This window comes from Anoplolepis gracilipes, chromosome 4 (assembly GCF_047496725.1).
Source record: "Anoplolepis gracilipes chromosome 4, ASM4749672v1, whole genome shotgun sequence".
NCBI classification, from domain to species: Eukaryota; Metazoa; Arthropoda; class Insecta; order Hymenoptera; family Formicidae; genus Anoplolepis; species Anoplolepis gracilipes.
The window spans coordinates 4,026,738-4,050,839 of record NC_132973.1 but is presented as its reverse complement, the minus strand read 5'-3'; the positions used below and the strand labels follow the sequence as shown (position 1 = coordinate 4,050,839).

General features: G+C 32.8%; 3 protein-coding genes across 4 annotated transcripts; 1 reads left to right on the top strand and 2 right to left on the bottom strand.

Moving 5' to 3' along the window:
- Positions 1-251: 251 nt before the first annotated feature.
- On the bottom strand, positions 252-5,861 carry Sln (monocarboxylic acid transporter silnoon). The gene is made up of 7 exons (XM_072890131.1): positions 4,952-5,861; positions 4,273-4,535; positions 3,713-3,856; positions 3,323-3,621; positions 2,265-2,920; positions 1,616-1,836; positions 252-786 (listed from the first exon to the last, which is right to left on the bottom strand). Exons 1-7 carry the CDS (start codon positions 5,356-5,358, stop codon positions 599-601), a joined length of 2,178 nt encoding a protein of 725 aa, XP_072746232.1. The 5' UTR covers positions 5,359-5,861; the 3' UTR covers positions 252-598.
- A 1,574-nt stretch (positions 5,862-7,435) lies between these two features.
- Nmdar1 (glutamate ionotropic receptor NMDA type subunit 1) lies at positions 7,436-15,100 on the top strand. 2 transcript variants are annotated; one of them, XM_072890129.1, is made up of 17 exons: positions 7,436-7,593; positions 8,333-8,523; positions 8,880-9,131; positions 9,534-9,728; positions 9,794-9,894; positions 10,192-10,365; positions 10,589-10,702; positions 10,834-10,993; positions 11,211-11,427; positions 11,614-11,748; positions 11,948-12,105; positions 12,471-12,705; positions 12,897-13,045; positions 13,121-13,278; positions 13,519-13,691; positions 13,907-14,160; positions 14,326-15,100. In XM_072890129.1, the coding sequence occupies exons 2-17, from the start codon at positions 8,347-8,349 to the stop codon at positions 14,569-14,571; spliced, it is 2,898 nt and encodes a 965-aa protein (XP_072746230.1). In that variant the 5' UTR covers positions 7,436-7,593; positions 8,333-8,346; the 3' UTR covers positions 14,572-15,100. The 2 variants fall into 2 exon arrangements, with proteins under 2 accessions (XP_072746230.1, XP_072746231.1); XM_072890130.1 differs by having other exon boundaries at positions 7,437-7,593; positions 8,336-8,523.
- A 1,152-nt stretch (positions 15,101-16,252) lies between these two features.
- Lama (phospholipase B domain containing lamina ancestor) lies at positions 16,253-23,581 on the bottom strand. The gene is made up of 7 exons (XM_072890508.1): positions 23,405-23,581; positions 20,274-20,535; positions 20,003-20,152; positions 18,942-19,188; positions 18,425-18,681; positions 17,457-17,691; positions 16,253-17,277 (listed from the first exon to the last, which is right to left on the bottom strand). The coding sequence occupies exons 2-7, from the start codon at positions 20,387-20,389 to the stop codon at positions 16,645-16,647; spliced, it is 1,638 nt and encodes a 545-aa protein (XP_072746609.1). The 5' UTR covers positions 20,390-20,535; positions 23,405-23,581; the 3' UTR covers positions 16,253-16,644.
- Positions 23,582-24,102: the final 521 nt, after the last annotated feature.

The following is a 24,102-nucleotide window of genomic DNA, read 5'->3' as shown; positions in this document are numbered from 1 at the left end:
TTTCATACATATATATATATATATATATATATATATATATATATATATATATATACATTTATATTAAAAGCTGAATTGTGGTTTTAAAGATTTGTATATATGATGTAAATAATAAAGATAAACAAGGTAAAAAGTTTTATTTTAAAACAGGATTTATATTTAACATGTTCACTGTTCATGAAGCTTTCAGTAAATGTTATTTAGATTTATCAGAAAGGATAAATCTAAATAACATATATAAAAAGTGTGACAATAATAACAGGTGTGTGGATGAGAAATACTTAAACTTTATAACGTTGAAAAAATGCAAGAAGTATTCAAAGAATAATTTGAGAAATAAAATGCATGGACAGTGAACGTATCAATTGCTAATTTATATTTAACTTATTTAAATTAATTTAATGCACATCTTGCGAAAGTATTTCGGCGCAGTACACGGAAGATGAAAGAAATTGATTTAATAGGAATTTTATTGATACTTGAAAAAATTCAATAAACATAATAATGTCCTTTTTTGTGACAACTGTTATGATTTATTTATTTTCCTATTACACATTAGATCACTTCATATTATCAACGATCACATTTTCAAAATAATTTACTCTTTTACGGTAGTATCCCCTTGACGATTATTATTTTCGGTGTTTACGGGCAGCTTTGTTGCTGTTGTTGGATCTGTCTGGTTCTCATTGAAAACCAAAAGCAGAGGTAAACCTCCTATGACCATACATGTACCCATGCACAGAAAACACACGGTATAACTTCCGGTTACGTCGCGCAAGTAACCTGGAACAATATTATCATCTAAGAGAGAATCGTCTAAAGATGAAAAAATATCCTAATTTAAATACAGAGTATCATATAATATGCAATCCATTTCAGGGAGTCTTTAATTATTTTCTATTAAGAATTTCAGTAAATATTTGATATTAGAAATTAATTTTTTTTTTCGTTTAAAATTGAAAATTTTATTTGTAATTGAAAGAATGTAAAATTTTGCTACATATTTTTGTCCTTTTGAAGTTTAATATTATCCATTTTCAATCGTTTCTAATTCGAATTGAATTTATTAACATGTGACATTTCTTCTAAGAAAAAATCGATTCCAAATTTGTACAATAATGTGATTATATTTGATATGTTAATACATATATTGATACAACATTATTGTATCGGCCAGTAAAAAATTTTATTAAAAGAAAAAAAAATCTGAAGAAATAGAAAAAAGTTTCAAAAAAGATGTAGACGATAATTTTCATAGACAATAATCTCAAGGTAATTAAAAAAATTATTGAGTTAAAAAGTATCCCTGGTAAATGGTATACATAACACTGTGCGCGCGCGTGTAGCTTTTATATTTTTATCTTCGCACCTTTGACATAATTACGTGCACATAATTAACATGATATATAGTATGACTCAATACTTTTGCTGTTGTCTGAGGATGCACGAGAAATATTTCGCGCATTATTTCTATAGTTATAGATTTTTAGATTAATTAATATACATTTAAATTGTGTAAATAGTTAATAAATTTAAATTGAAAGAATATTTAAATCCTAAAAATTGCTTTTGGGAAATAACATTAATATATAGTTATACATCTAAAAAGTACCTGCGAGTGGTGGAATGGAAATCGCACCGAAACTCTGGAACATCCTCACCAGACCATAGCTGGACGATATTTTGTCGGTGCCGTATTGATCGGCGAGCAGGACGGGAACGAGTAGAAACCAACAACCTAGACACAGTCCATACATGCCGACGGAACACGCCAATACATAAAAGGAATGAGCCATCGGGATCGCGAGGACCGCCACGCCGGCACCCACTACACTGCTCGGTGACAAAAAAAAAAAAACAATGGCATAAATAATTATGCTTTCATCTGAATTTGTACGCCAATCTCTCTCAGATACACATATAAAAGAATTTCTCTAAAAATATCGCTTTGAAAAAATTTATTGTATGTTTATTTAATATCCAAACTGAAGAGAGAGTGTAAAATATCTTTAGGATCCTAAAATATCTTCTAAATGTGATGATCTATAATTTCGGTCATCAAATGGAAACAATTCGTAAATAACAGAGTCGATCATACTTGAAAAAAAAAAAATGATCAGAAATATGAGAATTTTTCTATAGGACATAAGTTCCTTATGTCCTCTTGTAATCGATGTGATATTTTATAATAATTTTTTCACGCTTGAATTAGATTTCAGGGAGACAGGCACGTATCGTGCGTAAATAAAAAAAATGCTTGCCTTCCGATATATCCTTTCCGTCGATCGAACAGCTTGAGATCCGACAGCCAGCCGAGGCCGAGTCTACCGCACAAGTCGAGAACGGCGGAGATAGCCACCAGGTAGCCAGCCTCCGACTTGGTGTAACCAGCGGCGTGGACATACGCCGGCAGGTAGTACAGCATGTACGGGCTACCGGTGGACATCAAACTAACGGAGATGCACATCATGATGAACTGTGGATTCTTCAGCAGTGACAGATCGAGATAGCGCGTGAGTCTCTGCATGAATGTGATCTTGGATTCCGTCGACGCTGACAATGTCAAGGACGTCATTCTGCTTCTTGGCGGCGACGGCGGTGGCTGTTGCTGTTCCGGTACAGCCATCGCCGTCACGGATGATCTCAGCGATCTCAACGACGTTCTCGCGGCTTTGTAAACGCACGTCGAGTCCGTCGACAGATCCTCCACGCTGTGCAGGATGCTGGAACTGCGAATTTTAGCGATAGGCTTCATACGGAGACCCTCGCCCATCACGTCCTTCTCCTCGTCGCTGTCAGTCAATTCGACCGCTACCACACTGTTCTGGTGGAACAGTTCGTTCAGCATATTGTGTCGGGCAGTTGGGTCATTGGCGAACAGCAGTTCTAGTTTCTGTTGCGTCGATTTGTCCTGATCCTGTCGGAGAGATAATTTACGATACATCGTCATTTCCTACAGTCCTATCGGCTCGTCATCATAAGTAATATGATTATATTTTTCTATATATATTTACAATTGCGTTTACAAGGAAAAGGATTAAGAATGTTTAAAAAGATATTTTATTATAAGTATCTATTAGATGTTCTATTAGACGTTTATAAACATTTTTAGATGTTTAATAGCCGTTCTCCGACTTGTCATTTCTCACTGAACCAGCACAAGAATATACTGATAAATTTTTCATAAAATATAATATTAAAGAAAAGAGATATTACAAAATAGCTTGTGATATATCTAATAAAAATATAAATAATAATAAATGTTGATATCAATGGCAAATATGTATAATAAAACTTGAAACTTATGGAGAATTTTTACCTGCTCTTTCACTTCTTTCTCGAACTTCTCTACCAAGATATTTTCCTCAGGTGCGTAATTTTCGTCCAGTGGTCGATAGAGCGTCGCGCTGACGCATACATGCAGCATGCAACCGCCCAACAACAATATCGTGCCGTGGAAACCGAAGTCTTTGACTAGAAACTCGATCAGAAGCGGGAACATGAAGCTACCCGCGGCAGTGCCGGAAACGCAGATCCCGTTTGCCAATGCACGATGTTTGTCAAAGTATTGCGACACCAGAATTATACCCGGCGTCGTAGACAAGCCGCCGCCGATACCTATAAAGGTATTTTTTCCTCGATAATTATATGATTATAGATGTAGAGAAAATTTAAAATGTCAAGGAAACGTAATTGAAGCTTAGCAAACCTGTCAGCACTCCAAATGTAAAAAAGAGGTGTATCAATCGCGTGGCAAAGTAACTAGTTGTAAGTCCTAGAGCGCAGAAAAGTCCTCCCACAAAAACCACCGTTCGACAGCTGTACTTCTGGCAGAGCATACTTGTTACCGGAGCTGTAATCGAAATATCGATTTAGTGCATAAAACGGTATATTGATGTATATATTTAAAAAAGTATAGAAAGCTTAATTTTGAAAAGATCTACAAGATCTCTTGAAGAGAAATATATCTGAAATATCTTATCGATATTTTCCAAAAATTATATTACAACGTTATTGGACAAAAATTTTATATTATTTCACATTTATATATTTATGATTTGAAAATTTTGCGAGTAAAACACACTGTTATAAACTAACACTCACGCGCATGATGTTAAAAGACATTAAAAGACTTAAAAGACATCCACTTTAAAAAGCTACTTTAAAAAACATCTATTGTAAAAACATCCTATAAAATAATTTCTGAATCTAAATCTTCTCAAACAATACAAAAGCGGAACAGAATCATTTACGATGAAGATGACTTACCGAGCGCTAGACATAGGCACGTCAGAATCGCCGGTATCCAGGACGCGACCGCGGCAGATGAGTCCTTGAAAGTCTCCATGACCTCGACGTAGAGCACGCCGTAGGATTTGACCAACCCGGCTACCCAAAACTGTACGAAGAAGGCTCCGAACACCACTACCCAGCCATAACCGCCGTCCAGAGGGACATACGTGGTGTTCCGGGGTTTCCTGGTCTCGTTTCGCCGCGATTTTCTGCCTTTCGGGACTTTACACTTGACGGATCTAAACCGACGTGCGGAATTATATTAATAAAACACGAAATTATTTGCGAGTACACTGCACATAATACACAGCAACTGTTTTTAATTTTTTTTATTTAGCTGCACGATTTTTTATGAATGACACGTGAAACTCTAATATATTGTATTTGGAGAGATTGGAAGATTTACAAAAAAATTATTCACTAAAGAATTTGGATAAAATTCTTATACGCAAACTAGGAATATCTGTAAAGATATAAATTTCATACTCGAGAAAAAAATTATTATATATATGTATTAAGAGAAATGAATTAGCACTTGTCAATACTAAAATTTTGAAAGTATATGCTCTTGAGATCCTTAATTATTAATCGACTCGTCTTTGCGACACCTGATTCTCATAATACTCTGAATATTCGCTTCGACAACCTAACCGACCTGAGCTCCCTGGATTTAGCGATGAGCGGCCGGGCAGTGAGACTGGATATCGTCAGCAAGTTGTCATTGTCCTCGTCCTCGAGAAAGGTGCCTTCAGGGCTTTGCAAATGCGGTGGCACGATTGGGGTTGACGTCGCCGTCGCCTGGACCGCCAAGGATCCTTGTTGATTTGGCGACGGTGCCCCGGCGGCACTCAGGTCGAACACCGGCGCCGAATGAATGGAAAACAGCGAGCCCAGCTGCGTCGCCGGTTGATTATTCATGTTCTCGTCGATGATCGCGTTGCTGTTTGTGACGACCATCTCCTGGGACGATGCTGCCGTTGCGACGACGCCGACGTCGGTGTCCGCGAGCAGGCCCGATGCCCGACACGCGTCCTGAAAGCTCCATTCCCGTGGTAGCGACATGTTTCCTCGGCGGCTTCCTCTGCGGAACCGGGGGGACCGTAATACATTGGATTATGTTACTTGGTTGGTCGCGCGTGGTTTACTTGTACTTTGGTCTCTTCTCTGGTCGGCCGACGTTCCTCGAGCTTTCTCCTCGGTCACTCTTTACTCCAGATTCTCCTTCTTCTCCACTGAATGGAGAACAAATTTATCTCTCTACCTGGTTAACGATATTCACCTAATCGTAGTGTAGTAGTGGTGCCGTTACAATAACGTATACAACCCCTTTCGTTTCTTTCCTTTTCTTTCAGCTGTATTCCTCGAACCCCTCAATGGGGCTTTGATACTTTTCGATTTGGCTTTCGAGGATAAGCTGAATGAACAGGAGCAGGTGAAAAAGTCGACGCGATCAGGATCCTCTTGTCTAATTATCAAAACACTTCTCCCGACTTTGTAGAGTAGACTAAAAGATTCTCGGTGAACACAAGGTGAGTTCGCAGGGGGTGCGCACGCAGTCTGTGTGGTGGAGGGTTGCCATTAACTGGAAATTTACAGTGGGATCGATACATCGTCGGCTGTGCTGACGCGCAAAGACACTCTTCACGGAAATCATCCACGACCCACGTGCGAACGCACTGACAGAGGAAAAACCGTGTACTATATAGATATGTAACAAATGCGAAACAAAAAAAAACCATCGTCTTCTCAACCAAACTGGGTTACATGCATATGGAAAAATACAAAGTTTTGCAATAAAAGAGAAAATAATCAATCAAACTATGTTTTAAACATTTCACATATAGAACGTTAACAATCGGAATGTTGGCAATTGGGTGAAACTTGATTGTACCGAAAACATATAAATTGCTTAGAGATGAACAAGACTGTGCCATGCTCGATATAATTACACATCCACGTAGAAATGTAAAGTTTGCTAATAAAGAGAAAAATGAATCACTATGCTCGAAACGTCCTGTATATGAAGTCTTACATAACTGGTCTTTGGTTGTATTAAGAAGATAAAATGCTTAAAAAATCGATATTGTACATTACGAGTCACTATGTTTCAAAGACTTTATGTATGAAATGTTGGTAATTAGACAAATCTCAAGATTGTTTTATAAAAAAGTAATATTTAAATTAATTCTTACAAAAAAAATTAAAGTATTTGTATAAGAAAATTATCATTACTTATTATTGTAATATATGATTTATTATCAGAAAATATTTATTATACATAAGAATTTTATATAATTTTATAAATATGTTTAAATAATATATACTTTCTTTTAAATTGTAGAGTTTATTGATACGATATCTTACGATGTAATTAAATGAACAAATCATATGATTAATGCGATGAGTTTTATTGAATTATTAACAATGGATTTAATTGCATCAAAATTTACTCTCGTTATTTATTATTGAAATGAATTTAATATTCTTTTTCAAAGTCAGACCGCTAATCATTTGAAAATTGTCAAAATCTTTGTCATCAGAAAGCTTCGTATTACGGTTCAATTTAATTATCTCCTTGATGTCGACCTTCGCTCATCGTTACGTCATCTAGCGTGTACCTTCCGTCCCCGATTGCCGCGTAATTATCAAACTGCAATTATGGAGGAAGTACACGCAGGGATGATTATTTCACGAATTGCTGCAGATAAATATAATTCAATCATAGGTCGAGAAAATAAAAAAGTTATTAATATGCCATTTATTTTATTATTATTTAATTCATTTTTATTTAATTTAACATTATTTGACGAGTTTGTTGAAAAAAAATCAAATTACCTCATCAATTTATTTCTCAAAATAATGTATCAGACTTGCTTGTAGGATAAATCTTGCATAATAAATAGAAAATCTATAGAGCGTATAATGACGGTAATAGAAATAACAATATTGATAATAAATATTAGAAATATTAGAACATATTATTTTACCTCGATCAACCCCGTTTGAATTTGGCGATTTCTCAATAATCAAGGCCCCTGTGACGGGGGTAACTTCTACGCGCAGCATCCGACTGGATCGATGACAAATCTGCGACTACATCCCTCGCTTGCGCTCGCGCTTTATTTCGAGGCACGACATTAGTACTTGGACTGCTCCAAGGTGCACTTCCTTTGGGTGCGGATCGGTTTTGATATGTGACAAATAATAGATTCCGATTGGATCCGTGGAGATCCCTCTCGCTCCAGAGAATCGGATGAAAAGTTAGGGTGTATAATAAAGCGTTGACAACAAATATACGTAAGTAAGAGCTGTTTCATCTTAAAATGCATTAATTTTAACTAAAATTTTAGTCAAATTTTCAATAAAGTATAACGATTATCATTTTCAAATGTGTCCGTACAATGTGTTGGAGAATCAATTTATATAACAAACTGTATTAAAGGATATATAAGCGTCTATTTAAACACAAATGTATAAAACAAAAAAAACGAAGGTAATATACACAAACATAATAATAAGATTAAAATAGTATTTTGTTGACGTTAGAGAAATGTAAAGAGCTTTTACATTGAAAAAGGGCGGAGGCTGATTGTAGAGTAGGATACAAACTCGTCGATAATTCAGTTAATCTTTAGGAGTAAATAAAATTCAACAAAAAATTATTATTTATAATTAAATGGGTTTTATAAATACTCATTTTAAAAAAAGCTGGCAAACTGACTTATAATTAGACATATTAAAATAACAAATATTATATTTATCTTTTTTTTTAAATTAAAACAAAAATACATTTAAAAAATTAAGATTGTTATCAATTAATTGTTAATTATTAATCGATTATTTAATATTGTTTACTATTAAATGATACTTTTTTATTGCTTTAAATTAATTATTATTTCAAAATAATGTTATAATTAATTATAAACGTTAAATATTAATAAATTTTTGAAAAAAAACATGTCACATGTGTAACGAATTTTCAAAATTAAATGAAAAATTAATCATTCACTGACTTACCTCGTTAATTTGTTTACAGCAGGTGATTGCACAATGAGGAGGTTACACGTGAAGACTGTTCTATCCCTCGTCTTTATTATTTTACACAACGCTCCACGTTTAGGATTTGTCATCGCCAGGACGATGAATTACAATAATCCAAATTTTTTCAAGATCGGCGGTGTCCTCTCCAATAACGAGAGTAAAGCGCACTTCGAGAAAACGGTCGACGTAAGAGACAAATTATGATTGATAAAATATTCCTAGAAAAATGACAAGATGTTAGTGAAAAATTGTCATATAAATATATAATATAAATATATTATACATATATATATATATATTTCCAATCGCATGTATATTCAATTAGTATTAATAATATAACATAACTAATATTTGAAATCAATTTACGGAAATGTGTCAAATAATATGAAAGATGTACATGTCAAATTTGTTATTAAATTTCTTTTTAAAATTTTTTATATTATTACGCCACTCGTACACATATATATTGTATATTCAATCATACAGATTTATTCATCTATGTATAAATGTTAAGTATATATGTATCTTTACGTATGTTTCAGCATCTCAATTTCGATTTCCAATATGTCAATAAAGGGGTCACATTTAGGCATACTGTAATCGAGATGGATTCTAACCCAATCAGAACTGCACTGAGCGTTTGCAAATCTCTGATAGCCGAACAGGTGTATGCGGTAGTGGTATCGCATCCGCTTATCGGCGACTTGTCACCGGCTGCGGTTTCCTATACCAGTGGCTTTTATCATATACCTGTGATTGGCATATCATCCCGAGACTCTGCCTTCTCGGACAAAGTATGCAAAAAAATTAAAAAGATTGATCTGCAATGTTCAACAAAATCGGATACAGTGATATAAATTAATACAGAATGCTGTCGAAAGCAGTGTGTGATTTATCGTGAAAATAAATTGTAAAATAAATAAAAAAATTTAATATTTTAAATAGAATTTAGACTAAATTCTCTTCTTTAATTATTTTGTGATTTATCGTTGAAAATAAATCATGAAATAAATAAGAAAAAGAATTTAATATTTTAAACTAGACTTTTCTTCTTTCGTACAGAGCAATGTTTTTCTAAAAAAAATTAAGATTTTTAAAAATTGAAAAAATATATCATTAGACTCTTACTTCTTTTACGTTATTCAATAGTGCCGCATTATTCAATAAACAAAATTGCATAGTAATATTCTTTGCAGAATATCCACGTCTCATTTTTACGCACTGTACCACCGTACTCGCATCAGGCGGACGTCTGGGTGGAATTGCTGAAGCATTTCAACTACATGAAGATCATCTTCATCCACAGCTCCGACACGGATGGTCGTGCGCTCCTCGGACGTTTTCAGACAACGTCGCAAAATTTGGAGGCTGACGTAGAAATCAAAGTGCTAGTATGTTGTATCAAGTGCATAAAAAATAATATATACTACTGTATGTTACTAGACCTCTATTTCAGGTTGAATCAGTCATCGAGTTCGAACCAGGATTGAACAACTTTCTGGAACAATTGATGGAGATGAAAGGTGCACAGTCGAGAGTTTGTCTCATGTACGCTTCGTAAGTATTCATCAATTCTCAATATTTATCTCAAAAATTATACATATAGAACAAAACAAGAAATGTTTGCTTTATAATATAAAGTATAAATTATATATTTTATCTTTATTCTAATTACATAATACATGACAACGATCTGTTATTGTACAGTAATAAATATTACCAACGATAAAGCTTATTCTTATATTTTAATTTTTATCCCTTTAATTAAAACAATCTTCTCTGTGACTTGGGCTTTGGAATGTTGCGAAAATATTTAAATAAATTTGTAAATGCTTTCGGATGTGTAAAATATAGGAAAACGGACGCGAGAGTGATCTTCAGGGATGCTGCCGCTCTGAATATGACAAGTGCCGGATATGTATGGATCGTTACTGAGCAGGCATTGGAGGCACCAAATGCGCCAGAGGGTTTACTAGGATTGAAGTTAATTAATGCCACTCAAGAGAAATTACACATCACCGACAGTCTGTCAGTATTTCCGACATATTTGTATTTCATTATATTCCAAATTTATTAGTCTATTCAGAATCGTTTTTTCTTTCAAACTTGTTCGAATATTAACATACAATTCTGGAAAATTAGCGTTTCAAGTTAAAGAATTTCTCACGCAAATCTTTAATCAAGAGCTGATCTCACCTGAAAGAAATTTTAAGTTTCTAATAGAGGGCTTCTCTTTTTTTATTTTTCACAGACACGTACTTGTATCCGCGTTACGAGCGATGAATGAAACGGAAAAGATCACCGAGGCACCAAAGGATTGCAGCGATTCGGGCTCCATATGGGAAACTGGCAAGAATCTTTTTCAGTACGATTTCTCGTCTTTTTTATAGTTAATTTTTTTAAAAATAAATATAACAATAAAATTCTAACGCATCTTTAACAATAGCGAAATCTGTTATTGCGATTACTGTTGTATTATGTTTCTTTCTCAATTAGGTACATTCGTAAGCAGGTACGACCGCAGGGCGCGACAGGTCGAGTGGCATTCGATGATAATGGTGACCGCATATTCGCCGAGTACGACGTAGTCAACATCCAGTCCTCAGATCCAAACAATAAAACGCAAGTGTCTGTCGGCCAGTACTTTTATCCCGCTGTGAGTAAATAATTCCAGCAATCTTCACAATTTTACGATTTTACCTTTACCGATAAGAGGCACTTGCATGATAACGAATAACGCCTACAAATGTGTTATTAAATGTATCTTGTAAACGAACAAGTTGTTACATTTCCATATTAAGTAACGAAAAAGCTTTAAAAATGTAAAGATATTATAAAAAATTTGTTTTTATTTTATCACATACTGGTAATAGAATGGTACCAAGATGAAGTTGCGAATCAACGAGTCCAACATCATATGGCCGGGTCGTGTAAAGATCAAACCCGAGGGTTTCATGATACCTACGCATTTGAAGGTGCTGACAATCGAAGAGAAGCCATTCGTTTACGTTCGCGAATTGGTCGATGGAGAGTTTAAGTGCATGGCCGAGGAGATCGTGTGTCCTCATTTTAATACGACAGACAGAGAAAGTACGTTGCTCCTAAAGTTAAATTAAGGATAATAAGTTTTCGTAGCAAATCTTGCTCCAAATCTTAACGTTTTAGTTAAGACAAAAAAGAGAAACTCCAAGGCGATAGTGGGGGACACGTATTTCTAAAGTTTGATATTGATATTTTTTGAAAAATATAATAATAATGAATCTTTTTCATTTGCAGACACGCGAATGTTTTGTTGTAAAGGATATTGTATAGATTTATTGAAAGAATTGTCAAAAATGATCAATTTTACATACAGCTTGGCTCTGTCGCCCGATGGACAATTTGGCAGCTACATGATCAAAAATAGTTCAAGTGAGTAATTGAATTAGAATGAATGATACACAAGAAAAATATTAAATTTGTAAAGAAAGAAAACATTACAAAAAATTCTATAAAGCATTGCTTATCGTTTAATTTGTAAATCTTCGATCTTAAGCGTCAGGAAATTAATAATATGAATTATTCTTTTTTTTTTATTTTCTATCTTTCGTGTTTTATTGATATATCAAAGTCGGAGGGAAGAAAGAGTGGACCGGACTTATCGGTGAAATAGTGAACGAACGGGCTGACATGATCGTCGCACCGTTGACAATCAACCCTGAACGTGCAGAGTTTATCGAATTCAGCAAACCTTTTAAATATCAGGGAATCACTATTCTTGAAAAGAAGGTACGTGTTATTTAGAATTCATTTTAGACTCACAATGTGTTACATCTTATATCATATAAAAAAAAACAATCTAAAAGCAAACGTTTTATTTTAAAATTAAAAATAAAAATGTTTGTATATAATTATTTTTTAAATTATATTATATACAAATGTATACATATTTCATCGAAAGTTCTATAATATAAAAATCGTAGTATACTCTTAATTAAGTATTCTTTTTGCAGCATAATATTTCAAAATTAACTAAAATTAATATTTTTAATCCTTTTGCCTTTTAACTAAATAATATAGACATATATTTCACATATAAATTATTTGACAATAATAAATATAATATGTATTAAACGAGATTTTAATTGGTTCAGCCTTCAAGATCATCTACTCTGGTTTCCTTCTTACAACCGTTCAGCAATACTCTTTGGATTTTGGTGATGGTATCGGTGCATGTAGTGGCACTAGTTCTGTATTTGCTCGATCGATTTTCACCTTTCGGCAGATTCAAACTAGCTAACACTGACGGCACCGAAGAAGACGCTCTCAATTTATCAAGTGCTATCTGGTTCGCTTGGGGTGTATTATTAAACAGCGGTATAGGAGAAGGTGAAGATGACACATTCTTTTGTCTTTTTTTGTTCATTTAATCGGCTATCACTCAAAGAAAAGAAAAAACGAGCTTAGACAGAAAAATCGACTTTATGTTGAAAGTTTGAATCAAAGAATATTAGGATTCTGGGTGAAAAATTGATTGTCACATATCACGCATACTGTTATTGTCAATTAAAAATTTATAGGTACTCCGCGGAGTTTTTCTGCGCGTGTCTTAGGAATGGTATGGGCCGGATTCGCTATGATCATCGTCGCCTCGTACACCGCTAATTTAGCCGCGTTCCTCGTCTTGGAACGACCCAAGACCAAGCTTACCGGTATCAACGACGCTCGAGTGAGAATAACTAATTAATTGTTTTTTTGAAAAAAAATATTTTGATATAAATACCTGACTTTTGTGTTCATAAAGCTCAGAAATACGATGGAGAACTTGACGTGCGCGACAGTGAAAGGATCCGCCGTGGATATGTATTTCAGACGTCAAGTAGAATTGTCCAACATGTATCGCACCATGGAGGCGAATAATTATGATACCGCAGAAGACGCGATTCGCGATATTAAAATCGGGTGAGTATTATTAGGTCCTTGGATCGTTGCTCTTTCATGTAACATTTACGTTGAAGTCCTTTAATTTTTATACATATCCTACAAATCTTTGCATTAATTAAAATCTTAAATATTATTTTGCTTTAATTATTTTTCGCATATTTGAAAATAATTATATTGTGCAAAAAGCATAATTTTTAATTAATAATAACATATTATTTAACATTGTTTTTTTATTAAATCACGTTATCTCTTTTTCAGAAAATTAATGGCCTTCATTTGGGATAGTTCACGATTGGAATTTGAAGCCGCTCAAGATTGCGAGTTGGTGACAGCTGGTGAATTATTTGGCCGCTCGGGTTATGGGATCGGTTTGCAGAAAGGATCACCTTGGGCGGATGCCGTGACATTGGCAATCCTAGATTTTCACGAAAGTGAGCTGCATCAATTTCACGCTATTCTCTTTGTTTTTATTTTTTTTAAATTTATTTCCCATGTAATAAAATTCAGTTTCGTTGTAGTAATTACAATCTTCGTTTATATAATTTAAAATTGAATAATATTAAATCTCTCTCATAATGAAAACATTGAGTTTAATTTAATATATTAAGTATCTAACGTTAATGCCACTATCAACAATATTTTTTAGGTGGTTTTATGGAGAGCCTCGATAATCTCTGGATATTACATGGTAACGTACAACAATGCGAACAGTTTGAAAAAACGCCGAACACCCTCGGTCTGGAGAACATGGCGGGGGTATTTATCGTCGTCGGCGTCGGTATTGGTGGTGGAGTCGGTCTAATCATAATCGAGATGGTATACAAAAAACATCAAATACGTAAGCAGAGAAAGATGGAGCTAGCAAGACACGCTGCCGATAAGTGGCGAGGGATGATTGAGGTAACATTATAGTCAATTCGATGAAATTAATCAAGATAATTTACATTAAATTAATTAATGCCTTGGTTCTATATATTCGTTCAAGCTCGCATTTGCTCTCATGTTTCTCTAAATTGTACATTTCGTACATTTTTGTAATAAACCATTGTATTCTGTCGTGAACAGAAACGGAAAACTCTGCGAGCGTCAATTCAAAGCTGTCAGCGAAGGATCCAAAGCAATGGTTTGAACGATCCTGCGACGGTGAGCCTGGCGGTCGATACGGTTGCCAGGTCAAACGTAGGCTCGCGCAGCCCAGGTCGTGCCTGGCCAGGTGACAGCGACCTGAGACAACGGCCGATTTCCCGTTCCGACGACATCCGATTGTCGCCAGCCGCCTATACCGCCGATGTATCGCATCTCATAGTCTAATCTTTCAATTAATTTGTAGTTTTTTACTGACTAAAAAGTATTGTGTCTTGATCGCTTCTAGTAGATTATTATGAGATTTTTCCTCAATAGCGAAATATGTTGGCAAGGATATATTTAAAACGGCGGATGCATTTAAGATAATTAATCATCCGCTCGTTAGATGTTTATAGGAGATTGCGATGGAATATCTTAAGAAAATCTGATTAAATATATTTATTGGATCGTTGCATATAGAATGTTGATTTATATAAATTGTTAATTTTTTACAAAAAAAAGACTCTTAAATAATTTTTGGAAACATAAAATAGATATATAATTAAAAAATTTGATAATATTTTTTTATATCTATTCTCACATTCACGTGCAAATTTTTGTTTCACCTAATGTTAAAATGCGAGAAAGTTGAAAAGTCAGCCGTTGAATTTTATTTGCTATAACAAACAAGAAACATTTTTGTATTTTTACATATATTTATCGTGGTAATCATCACTGCGTAATGTTGTCAATTGTAAAAATGTGTTGAAATATAATTGATTTTTGTTTTATACAAAATTTTCTTTAACCCTACCATTTTATTATAATTATCTGGTATTAAAACATTTTCTCGCTTCGTAATCATTTATTAGATATCTTACTTATTTTTGTATTCAAATGTGCAGAGTGAATGAAACTCTAATAATTATAAATCCGTACTCAACGTATATATATTTTTTCTTATGTTGGAATTTATCATGTATCAAACAATATTATTATATAAATATTTCATTTATTTAAATATATTATTCTTCGACATATCATAAAACTATTCTTTGAACAAAAATCATTTTTTTTCATTATTATATGTATTTTCACATATGGTATTACATAAATACAATACCATATGTTGCTACACAAATACCATATGGTACTGCTAAAATAATACTGATAACAAGATATTCTTTGCATTTTTTAATGTCACATATTTTCCTTGATGTTATTTTAAAACAGCAACAACGCGTTGCATGGCTAATGTCATTTGTTGCAACAGCATACTTTAATTAAGATGAAAAGACAAATATAAATTAGTGTATGTTCAATAATGGGAGAAAAAGACTATTTCGCGAAAATAGAATTATCCCGACAATAAAATCAGAGTTATAATAAGAGTGCGACATTGTAATAATATGCGCGCATTACGAATACGCATATATGCAATTATTTTTTGAGAGTACATTATTTAGAAAATCAAATTATTATTTAAATTATACATATTAAAAAGTTTTACACATATTATTCTGAGATATTTTTTGTATAATCTGTGTACATAATATGTATATATCAATTTGTATATTTAGATATAAATTATGTATATTGTACAATAGATTACACAAAATCTGTGAAAAAAATTGAAATAATATAAACTTGAAAAATATCAGTAAGTATTAAAATTAAGTTAGAAAAAAATTAAATGGCAGGAGTAAATATACTTATTTCCAAGAAAAAAATAGCAAAAAATATACTAATAAAAAATATATGTGCATTTTTGCGGATATTATTTTTATTTGCCGTTCTTGTTATTTGAAATAATACGAAAGACTTATATTCTTTTTAAATAAAGATTTAGGTTTGTTTTTTTTGTTTGTGAATGAGCAAAATAAATAGAATAGAAATCATAGAGGTTGGAAATAAATATTTCACTGTATCATTTTTTTTGTTTTATTTTTCAAAGATTTTACATGGTAGGTGGCTGACATATGAACCAGCTGTTTTTATTAGTTTAAAATTAGAGTTAGAATAATCTTTAAAAATTGAGAATCATCTCTCCATGATTAATGGATCATCAGTTGCTGACAATTTAATTTCGCGTGCGGGAATTATCTTTATTTTTAAATTCTGCAGTTCTTACTTAAATTTTTTTACCAATTACTAATTAATTTGTTTTTATTGGTCAACTGTTTTTATGGAATTAAGAAAGTTAGAATTCTTTTTTTTCATCATTAATCTCTAAAACTCGTTCAAATCAGAGATTTCATCGGATGAATTTTAGTTTCAAAATATTTGATCGAATATCATTTTAGATAGAAGATAGATGATTCAGAGCCAAACCCATAGAGGAGTAACGCTATCAAAATTGAAGACATCGGGATGGCCGATGTGTGAAATGTTGGGAAAAATTTTCGACCATTGAAAGGGTTGCTTGGAGCCTAATGTGCTCGGTCCAGAAATGGCTTCGAAAGTGTCTATACCATTGATGTCGGCCAATATAATCTTCGTATCAATCACGCCAAATGGTAGTGGTTCTTTTCTTAGATCTCCTCTGTAAGTTAGGATTCGCGCCTGTTCCTCGTTCTCGATGATAGATGTCTCGTGATTGTGTCCTCGCATGAGCCTTCTAAACTGTTTCATTGTAGTGATGTTTGTCTGCAATCTCGCGATCATCTCGCTCTTTACTATATCATAAGGATTTCTGTCAGTCTCGTTGTTCTCATGCAAACGAATTTCTTCGGTGCTCCAAAGGACGCCGCTGACGGCAATCTGTTTGCTGATATATGTCTTATGAGTGATCCTCGGCAGTTGTTTTATAAACCAGATAGTACCAACACGTGGTTCTAAAGTAATCCACTGTCGCCTTATATCAACATCATTTTGCAACGATATGCTATCAAACCAGTGTTGTCCATTAGTCTTTAGACGGTTTGCCGTCATTACCCTTATGGATGACATCACCTGTTGAGTAAGAAACTCAATCTAATCTGCTGACTTGTAGCATAATCTACTTGAAAAACATTAATAAAAGAAACAAATCCAAAGTTGTATATAATTTTATCGTAAATTATCGCCTTATATATTTCTCGACTATTTGGAAAATTGCAAAATTGTAGAGATCAAAGTGAGGTTTTGCCCACCTGATCTTTTGTATTTATAAAATTCCACAGACTGCGTTTAGCGACTATCCACGGCGCTCCAGCAACAATCAATTCGTGATTCTGACCTTGGATTAAATAAAATTCGTCGTGGGACGACAGAGCACCGGGATAAGATGACATTATGATGGATCTTCCTGGCACCGGCGCGGAAGTCTTCGGCAATACGTGATAATCAAAAGTGTACTTCTTTAGCAATCTCAGCATCTTAGTGTATCTGTAAGAGAAATATGAAATATGTATAATGGCTCGTGGTGTGTTTGGTAATCAAGCAATTATTTTCATTTGCATTAATATGACATAGTATACTCACGCTCAAATACCCTCGCAGCGAATAAATACAAAAGTTGTAAATTAAAAATTATAGACTCTAGTGGAAATATAATCTCTATGATACGCACATACGCATACATATATAAGCGTCTCTTTATTTTAAATTTTACATCCATATATATATAATTAAAATGGATTACGCGGTTGACGCAATAAACAAAATAAATGAACAAAATTATTTATTATCTATTTATTTTAATTTTAAAGAAAATTTTAAAGAAGTACTTCAATAGTAATTAATTTTATTTTATGTTTTTATTTTTCTTGGTAGTGATTTATAAAGCAACTAAAAATAATTAATTTATATTATACAAACTTAATTAGATATAATAAAAGAAAGTTTTTTTGAATATAATTTTTTTTCTTTTTTACGTAATTACTATAAAATTTAACAAAACAAATAATAATTTATTTACAATATCTTGGAAGATTTTTCTCATATTCTATTGTCTGAATGCGGACATTAATTATTTACGTAACATTTCTAAGATATTTCTTTTATGTATCTAAAAAAAAATTGAAAAAAAGAAAAAAGTTTATTTTATAGTGTAATATTTCTAAAAAAAAGTAATTAATATATTTCTTTGCATATACTGATGTGAGTAGGGATTACTTACGGTGCAATAGTATTATGTCCAATAGCTATCAACGGCTCCAGCCCTTCACGAGGTAGACTTTTAAGAAAAACCATGCCTTTGGTGTAATTGCTTTGAGAATCGGAATCGTTCAACATTTGCTCGAGATCTGGTAAATCTACCGCCATCGCCAGCCAGAGAAAATGTTCGGTATTCATTTCTACTGTCTGCCGACTACGGCGAACCGCGTATTTCCAGCCAGCCTCCAGACCGTCCAATTGAATATAGAACAATCGCACCTGTCAAAAGACATATAAATGTTCTGTGAAATTCATGAAAATAAATTGCAATATTTTTATTTTGATTTATGTAATTAAAAATATTCACTTTAATTCATTATTGGCTTTATTAAAAAACTAAATAAAAATAAATACATACTTACTCAAAAATTTCAGCATAAAGAAAAGTAAATGTATTAAACAAACGTTTGACGACATCCTAAGAAATAGTTTAAATATACTTTTGTAGCATAAAAAAATTATAATCTCTTTTAATTTACCATATGCCAAAATGAATCTGTGGCTGCCAAGAGTTCAGCACGTTCGCGAACGGCGGCGGCATTTTCGCGAAAGAATTCCATCAATCTCCAACATTCGATAGGCCATTTTTCACAAACTGCATTAATGGTATTCTGCCAATGATGATAAATCAATTGCCATGTTAGGCTACCTTCCAACAAACCAGCCGCGTAAGCTTGGACGATGTCCGGATATTTGGATGATGTTTCTATTTCGATGAAGGACCATCTGGAATATTGTAGCGATTCGCCGTGCTTATTTTACTCTATATCGTACGCGATATCTGCACAATATTCTGATTTGATGTATGAACGGATAAGCTCCACGAAGTTCAAAATATTTGCAAGCGTCAAAAGATATTTTTCTACAAGATTAATTATAGAATTATAAATTGCATCAAACAATTATTATATAGCGCAAGTAAAACTATTGCTTATCTCATTAAATCATTAAAATCTATTTAATCATTTTAATTACGTAAAATTAAAAACTACGTCACATATATACATTTTGTAGTAGTTAAGTATCAATTAATAAAGTAAATACAAATTACTGATTTTCTTTAAATAAATTTAAAATAAAACGGAGGATAACTTATTAAATATAAAGAGATCGATTTCACGTCGACAAATTACAGTCGGACCTCTTATCCTACGACAAAAAATCCTCTCATGCTACGACCGTGAAAGGGGAATTATACCCCACTCTCAAATTTTTGTCGTAGGATCAGAGGTTTAAGGGGAAGATTCCGGACCGAAAATGTCGTAGGATAAGAGGTCCGACTGTAATTTCAATATATCAATGTGATTGAAATTTACATTAAAAAAAAATCGAAAATATAATATATAAAAGATTATTTAAATTTTATCTCTAATTACTTTATTTAATTTTTGTAGAAACAAACCACAAAGTGACATTCGCGACTTTACAAAGTCATGTTTAAAAATAGCTTGCTTGATAGCTCTGTGTACTTTAACGATGCCAGGAATATCTCAAAAGAGACACGACTGTAGATTTTCTCTATTTAATGACATTGACCTACCCGGATTCGAAGATGCTGGTCTTGTAATAGGCACGGGCGACATTCAATTGCACGTTTGCTAGGTCATTGCCTTGGCCCCAAAACTCGATGTGATATCCTCCCTTGTGATTCCACGACACGGTAGCCGAGTAAATTCCATCTTTTTCAACACTAATGCAAAAACATTAATACTTTATTATAGAAAGATTTTGGCAAAAATTTTTTTTTATATTCAATATTTAGTTATTTTTTTTATTCGGGTTTGTCGACGATTAAATCAGTATTTTCTTACTGTAAAAAATCGAATTCGCCGAGAATGATCGCGCCGAGGCCGATGAGAGCAACGGCTACGAGGATGTAGGTGGAGATGCGCGTTTGCAACCACGAGGCTCCAACCACCTTCAGCATGGCTCATAGGTAAGCTACACACCCTGATAACGAAAAGAGAGTGGCACAAATAATGTTGTCAACCCATCGATTACCGACGCCTGATCTGCCGCAGATTTTCAATGGCGCTTCTTCTTAAAGACTGCCTGTACCTTCTTTTTTGGCCACTGCAACAATACATATTGGAAATTTATGAAAATTATATTCTTTTGAAATTAATACATAATATGAATTGATCGCATAAAGGCAATAAAGAGCCAACGCGGGTTAGGGTGGAGGGCGTGAAAAAAACTTTTGAAATTACTTTAACCGTAGATCCTTTTACAATACATGTCAACTATACGTTATTTTTTATTCATAAATAAAGTTCTTAAAAATAAAATATTTGAATAGAATATTTTTTCTTCCATTTGATAAAGTAATTTTCTTTCATAAGTCATATATTCTCAAACATTCTTGTATTATATATTGTGGAACTGGACTTAACAACCACTTTTTCATATACAAGAGAAAGAAAAATAGTTTTCGAAAAAATAAAAATTATTTTATACAATTTCAAACTTATTTGAAAAGTATGATATATGCCAAGTTTTCTTTATAGAAAGTGATAAAATGTTTTCTTCTTTTTCTTTGTAGACTTTCAAAAATAATATTAACATTAATGCTTTCGTATAATTTATCTTTTCGGAAACTATATAAAAATCACTTATATAATAAATAAAAATATGAATTATTTATTATATGGTTTAATATTTTGATTTTTATGTCTTGCAAATGCTCATAAATATAAAAAAAAATTAAAATTCGATAAAATAAATACAAAGTATTCATTGAGAAGATAGGAAGAAAGTGCTATCAGATTAGTGAATTGCAAATCAAAGATGAAGGCTAAAGTTTTCACTTGTTCGTTATCACTTTTGTGATTAGACTTTTCTAGAGAATTTCATCGTGCGTTTACTAATTTTATCAACGACTTTACACACATTACGTAATTACTTATCTCCATTCAAGGTTAAAGCTTCCGACATTCCGAGTGAAATGTAATATATATGCATACGATATGGACATTTTTCAAACATAAATTGCAAACGATTTCAACTCTCTGTTAATTAAGCAATCGCATTTAACGCGAAATGTGAAATATAATATTCGTAAAAAAGTGAGTTATTTTTTTTTATTATTTGTGTGCATAATATATTATGCGCACAAAATCTATTCATATGAGAATTTAATTATATATAATTATATATATGAGAATTCAATTTGTTTAATTTGTTTTGATTTGTCGAATTAAAAAAAAATAATATGCAAAAAAATTTCGGACAAATATTTGTAAAAATTAGAATATTCGATGTAAACGATGTAAAAATAATAATTTTGTCGCGAATAACATCTCTTTCCTCGAAATCTCATGATTTTCGACTTGCGAAACAGTTTACAAATAATAGTTCGCATTATTTGACCTTATCGTTTTCTTACGACAGATTTTAATGGCTTTGACATAAAGATCAAAGAATATTTGTGTAAAATACTACGTAAAAATCGATGGTTTTATTTCTGCTAATAACACATACCACACATATAGCACAATTTTACAAATTTACATTGTACATTTTTAAGTAATTGAATAGTCAACGTTGTGTCAATTAACTTATCACGAAGAAATAAACAAGAGAGTCAATATTTAATCATTGGCTCTTCGTTGACTTTGATTCACTGCCAGGAGGAAAATTTTCTGTGATGTGTTATATTTGAAAAATTATAACAGACAAGCGATTTATGTTTCACGAAATGTAAGACGGGTATTTAGATTCAGGAAGCTTCGCAAGTTATTTTTAACATCGTCAGAAAGAATTGCATTATTTTGCTTATTGCAGTAGCTTATTCAGCAGTTTAATTTTATCTCACTTTCTTTAAATATAAATTTTTTAATATTGAAATGTAGTTATTATTATTATATATATATTTAAAATTTTATTTTATTATTTATTTATTAATCATTTTTGTATTATACTTTATATTACGTTATCTATAAATTATTGATTATTTTAGTTGTTAACTTACTTGTAAATTAATAATACCTTAATGCATCTTCATTACTGAAATATTAGCCAGTAATGAAATAAAATTATTGAGATAAAATGTTAAAGCTAGATATGTATATACAAGGTCAAAGTTGCATTTGTCCTATTCAATAGTAGCACTTGTAAAAGTCATAACTTTGTAATATTTTTTTGCAATATTCTTTATCTCTTGTGGACTTCTCATTATATTTAAAAGAGACAAAGTATATCTATTTCCTTCATTCTATTGCTTTTTTCAACATATAATTTTATTTCTGCAAAATTTTTCAAAAAATTTTGTGACAATATGCATTTTTCATATCCTTGGAATTCTTCCAGTTCCGTTGTCAACAACGGAAAGTTAGCGGTTATAATTATGAATCATCAAAGTATTTAACAGATAGAGCAAATTTGCACGTGCATACGCACCACGTGCATAAAAAAAGATAACGCGAAGAATACTGATATATTATGCCTCAAAGCATTGATATGCATTATGCATTTAAATGTCTTGGACGGAAATACTGAAATACATACATGGAATGTCCCGGAAAGAAAAGAAATAGCGTAAACAAAACTTGCAAGCTTAAAAAATAAGTATGTTGAGGAGCAAAAGAATATTTTCGCAATTTTGCATTAAAGCAAAATTGCAAAATATCGATTACGCATATTTTCGCAATCAAGCGCGATAGATACACACACACGTGCACATTTTTTTTCGTCGGGAAACTGCTGAAAACGGAGGGGAAGAGTAGAAAAATCTCGTTGTTCATTGTTAAACGATCATTCGTTAAAATTGATTTTAATTAATATCTCTGTATAAAATCAGAATAAGAATAAATTTTATTTCGATCTCCGTAAAAATGATTTTCGTGCGTCTCTGACTCGAGAATCGAATTCTAACGCCGATCTATCTGGATTTCTCCGGAAGGTCCGTGCACGTGGCTTTCGCGTGATTCAGCCGTTCACTTACCCTGGATGAAATTTGGCAGTTTGTAAATTGCAGAGCGTCGTACACTGGTAACAAATGGGTCATCGGGCACAGATTACATTCCTCATACGTATATATGTATATGCTTCGGACTGGTTGCTCCGATACTCCAATCCAAGCGTGAGCGCTGGTTTATACCGACTGACTCGTCGCCAGCTGGCCGTCAGCCGTTAACATTTCCGTGCCGTTCCCTTTCCTCTTTACCCTTACCATCATCATCATCTACGAGTATGGTCCCCCACTACGATCATGATCGTCGCGCCGCGTCATTGTCCCGACATCGAAGTCAAAGCGACGAAGCTGAAACATAGGGAGTTGTAAGAAAGATGCCAGAATATACCTAGAGGAGTTACATAAAAGATCACATAAAAAGTCGAGAATTCTAGTCAATGTGATCTCAATACAAACAGAATTGTGAAACATGTCTGAAAAATGACAAAAGATGATACAAGAATCTAATTATGCAAATAAGTTGTCAAATTATTTTTCTATATCTCTCTTTATTTCTTGCTCTCTCTCTCTCTCTCTCTCTCTCTCTCTCTCTCTCTCTCTCTCTCTCTTTTGACGCAGCAAAAAATTTCAATACAACCAAGAATTTAATGCGAAGAAAGGACTCGGATAAGTAAAACCTTTGAAAAACTTCGAAGAAAATTTATTTTTAAAAAAGAGAAATATAGATT

Coding starts and splice junctions, on each gene's coding strand:
- Sln (XM_072890131.1), bottom strand. CDS start 5,358: ATGTCGCTACCACGGGAATGGAGCTTTCAGGACGCGTGTCGGGCATCG. Junction 3,857..4,272: donor GTGCCTATGTCTAGCGCTCG/GTAAGTCATCTT, acceptor TTTCGATTACAG/CTCCGGTAACAAGTATGCTC. Junction 3,622..3,712: donor TACATTTGGAGTGCTGACAG/GTTTGCTAAGCT, acceptor ATACCTTTATAG/GTATCGGCGGCGGCTTGTCT.
- Nmdar1 (XM_072890129.1), top strand. CDS start 8,347: ATGAGGAGGTTACACGTGAAGACTGTTCTATCCCTCGTCTTTATTATT. Junction 8,524..8,879: donor ACTTCGAGAAAACGGTCGAC/GTAAGAGACAAA, acceptor CGTATGTTTCAG/CATCTCAATTTCGATTTCCA. Junction 9,132..9,533: donor ACTCTGCCTTCTCGGACAAA/GTATGCAAAAAA, acceptor TATTCTTTGCAG/AATATCCACGTCTCATTTTT.
- Lama (XM_072890508.1), bottom strand. CDS start 20,389: ATGCTGAAGGTGGTTGGAGCCTCGTGGTTGCAAACGCGCATCTCCACC. Junction 19,189..20,002: donor ACCAGCATCTTCGAATCCGG/GTAGGTCAATGT, acceptor ACAATATTCCAG/ATGGTCCTTCATCGAAATAG. Junction 17,278..17,456: donor TTATAAATACAAAAGATCAG/GTGGGCAAAACC, acceptor CTTACTCAACAG/GTGATGTCATCCATAAGGGT.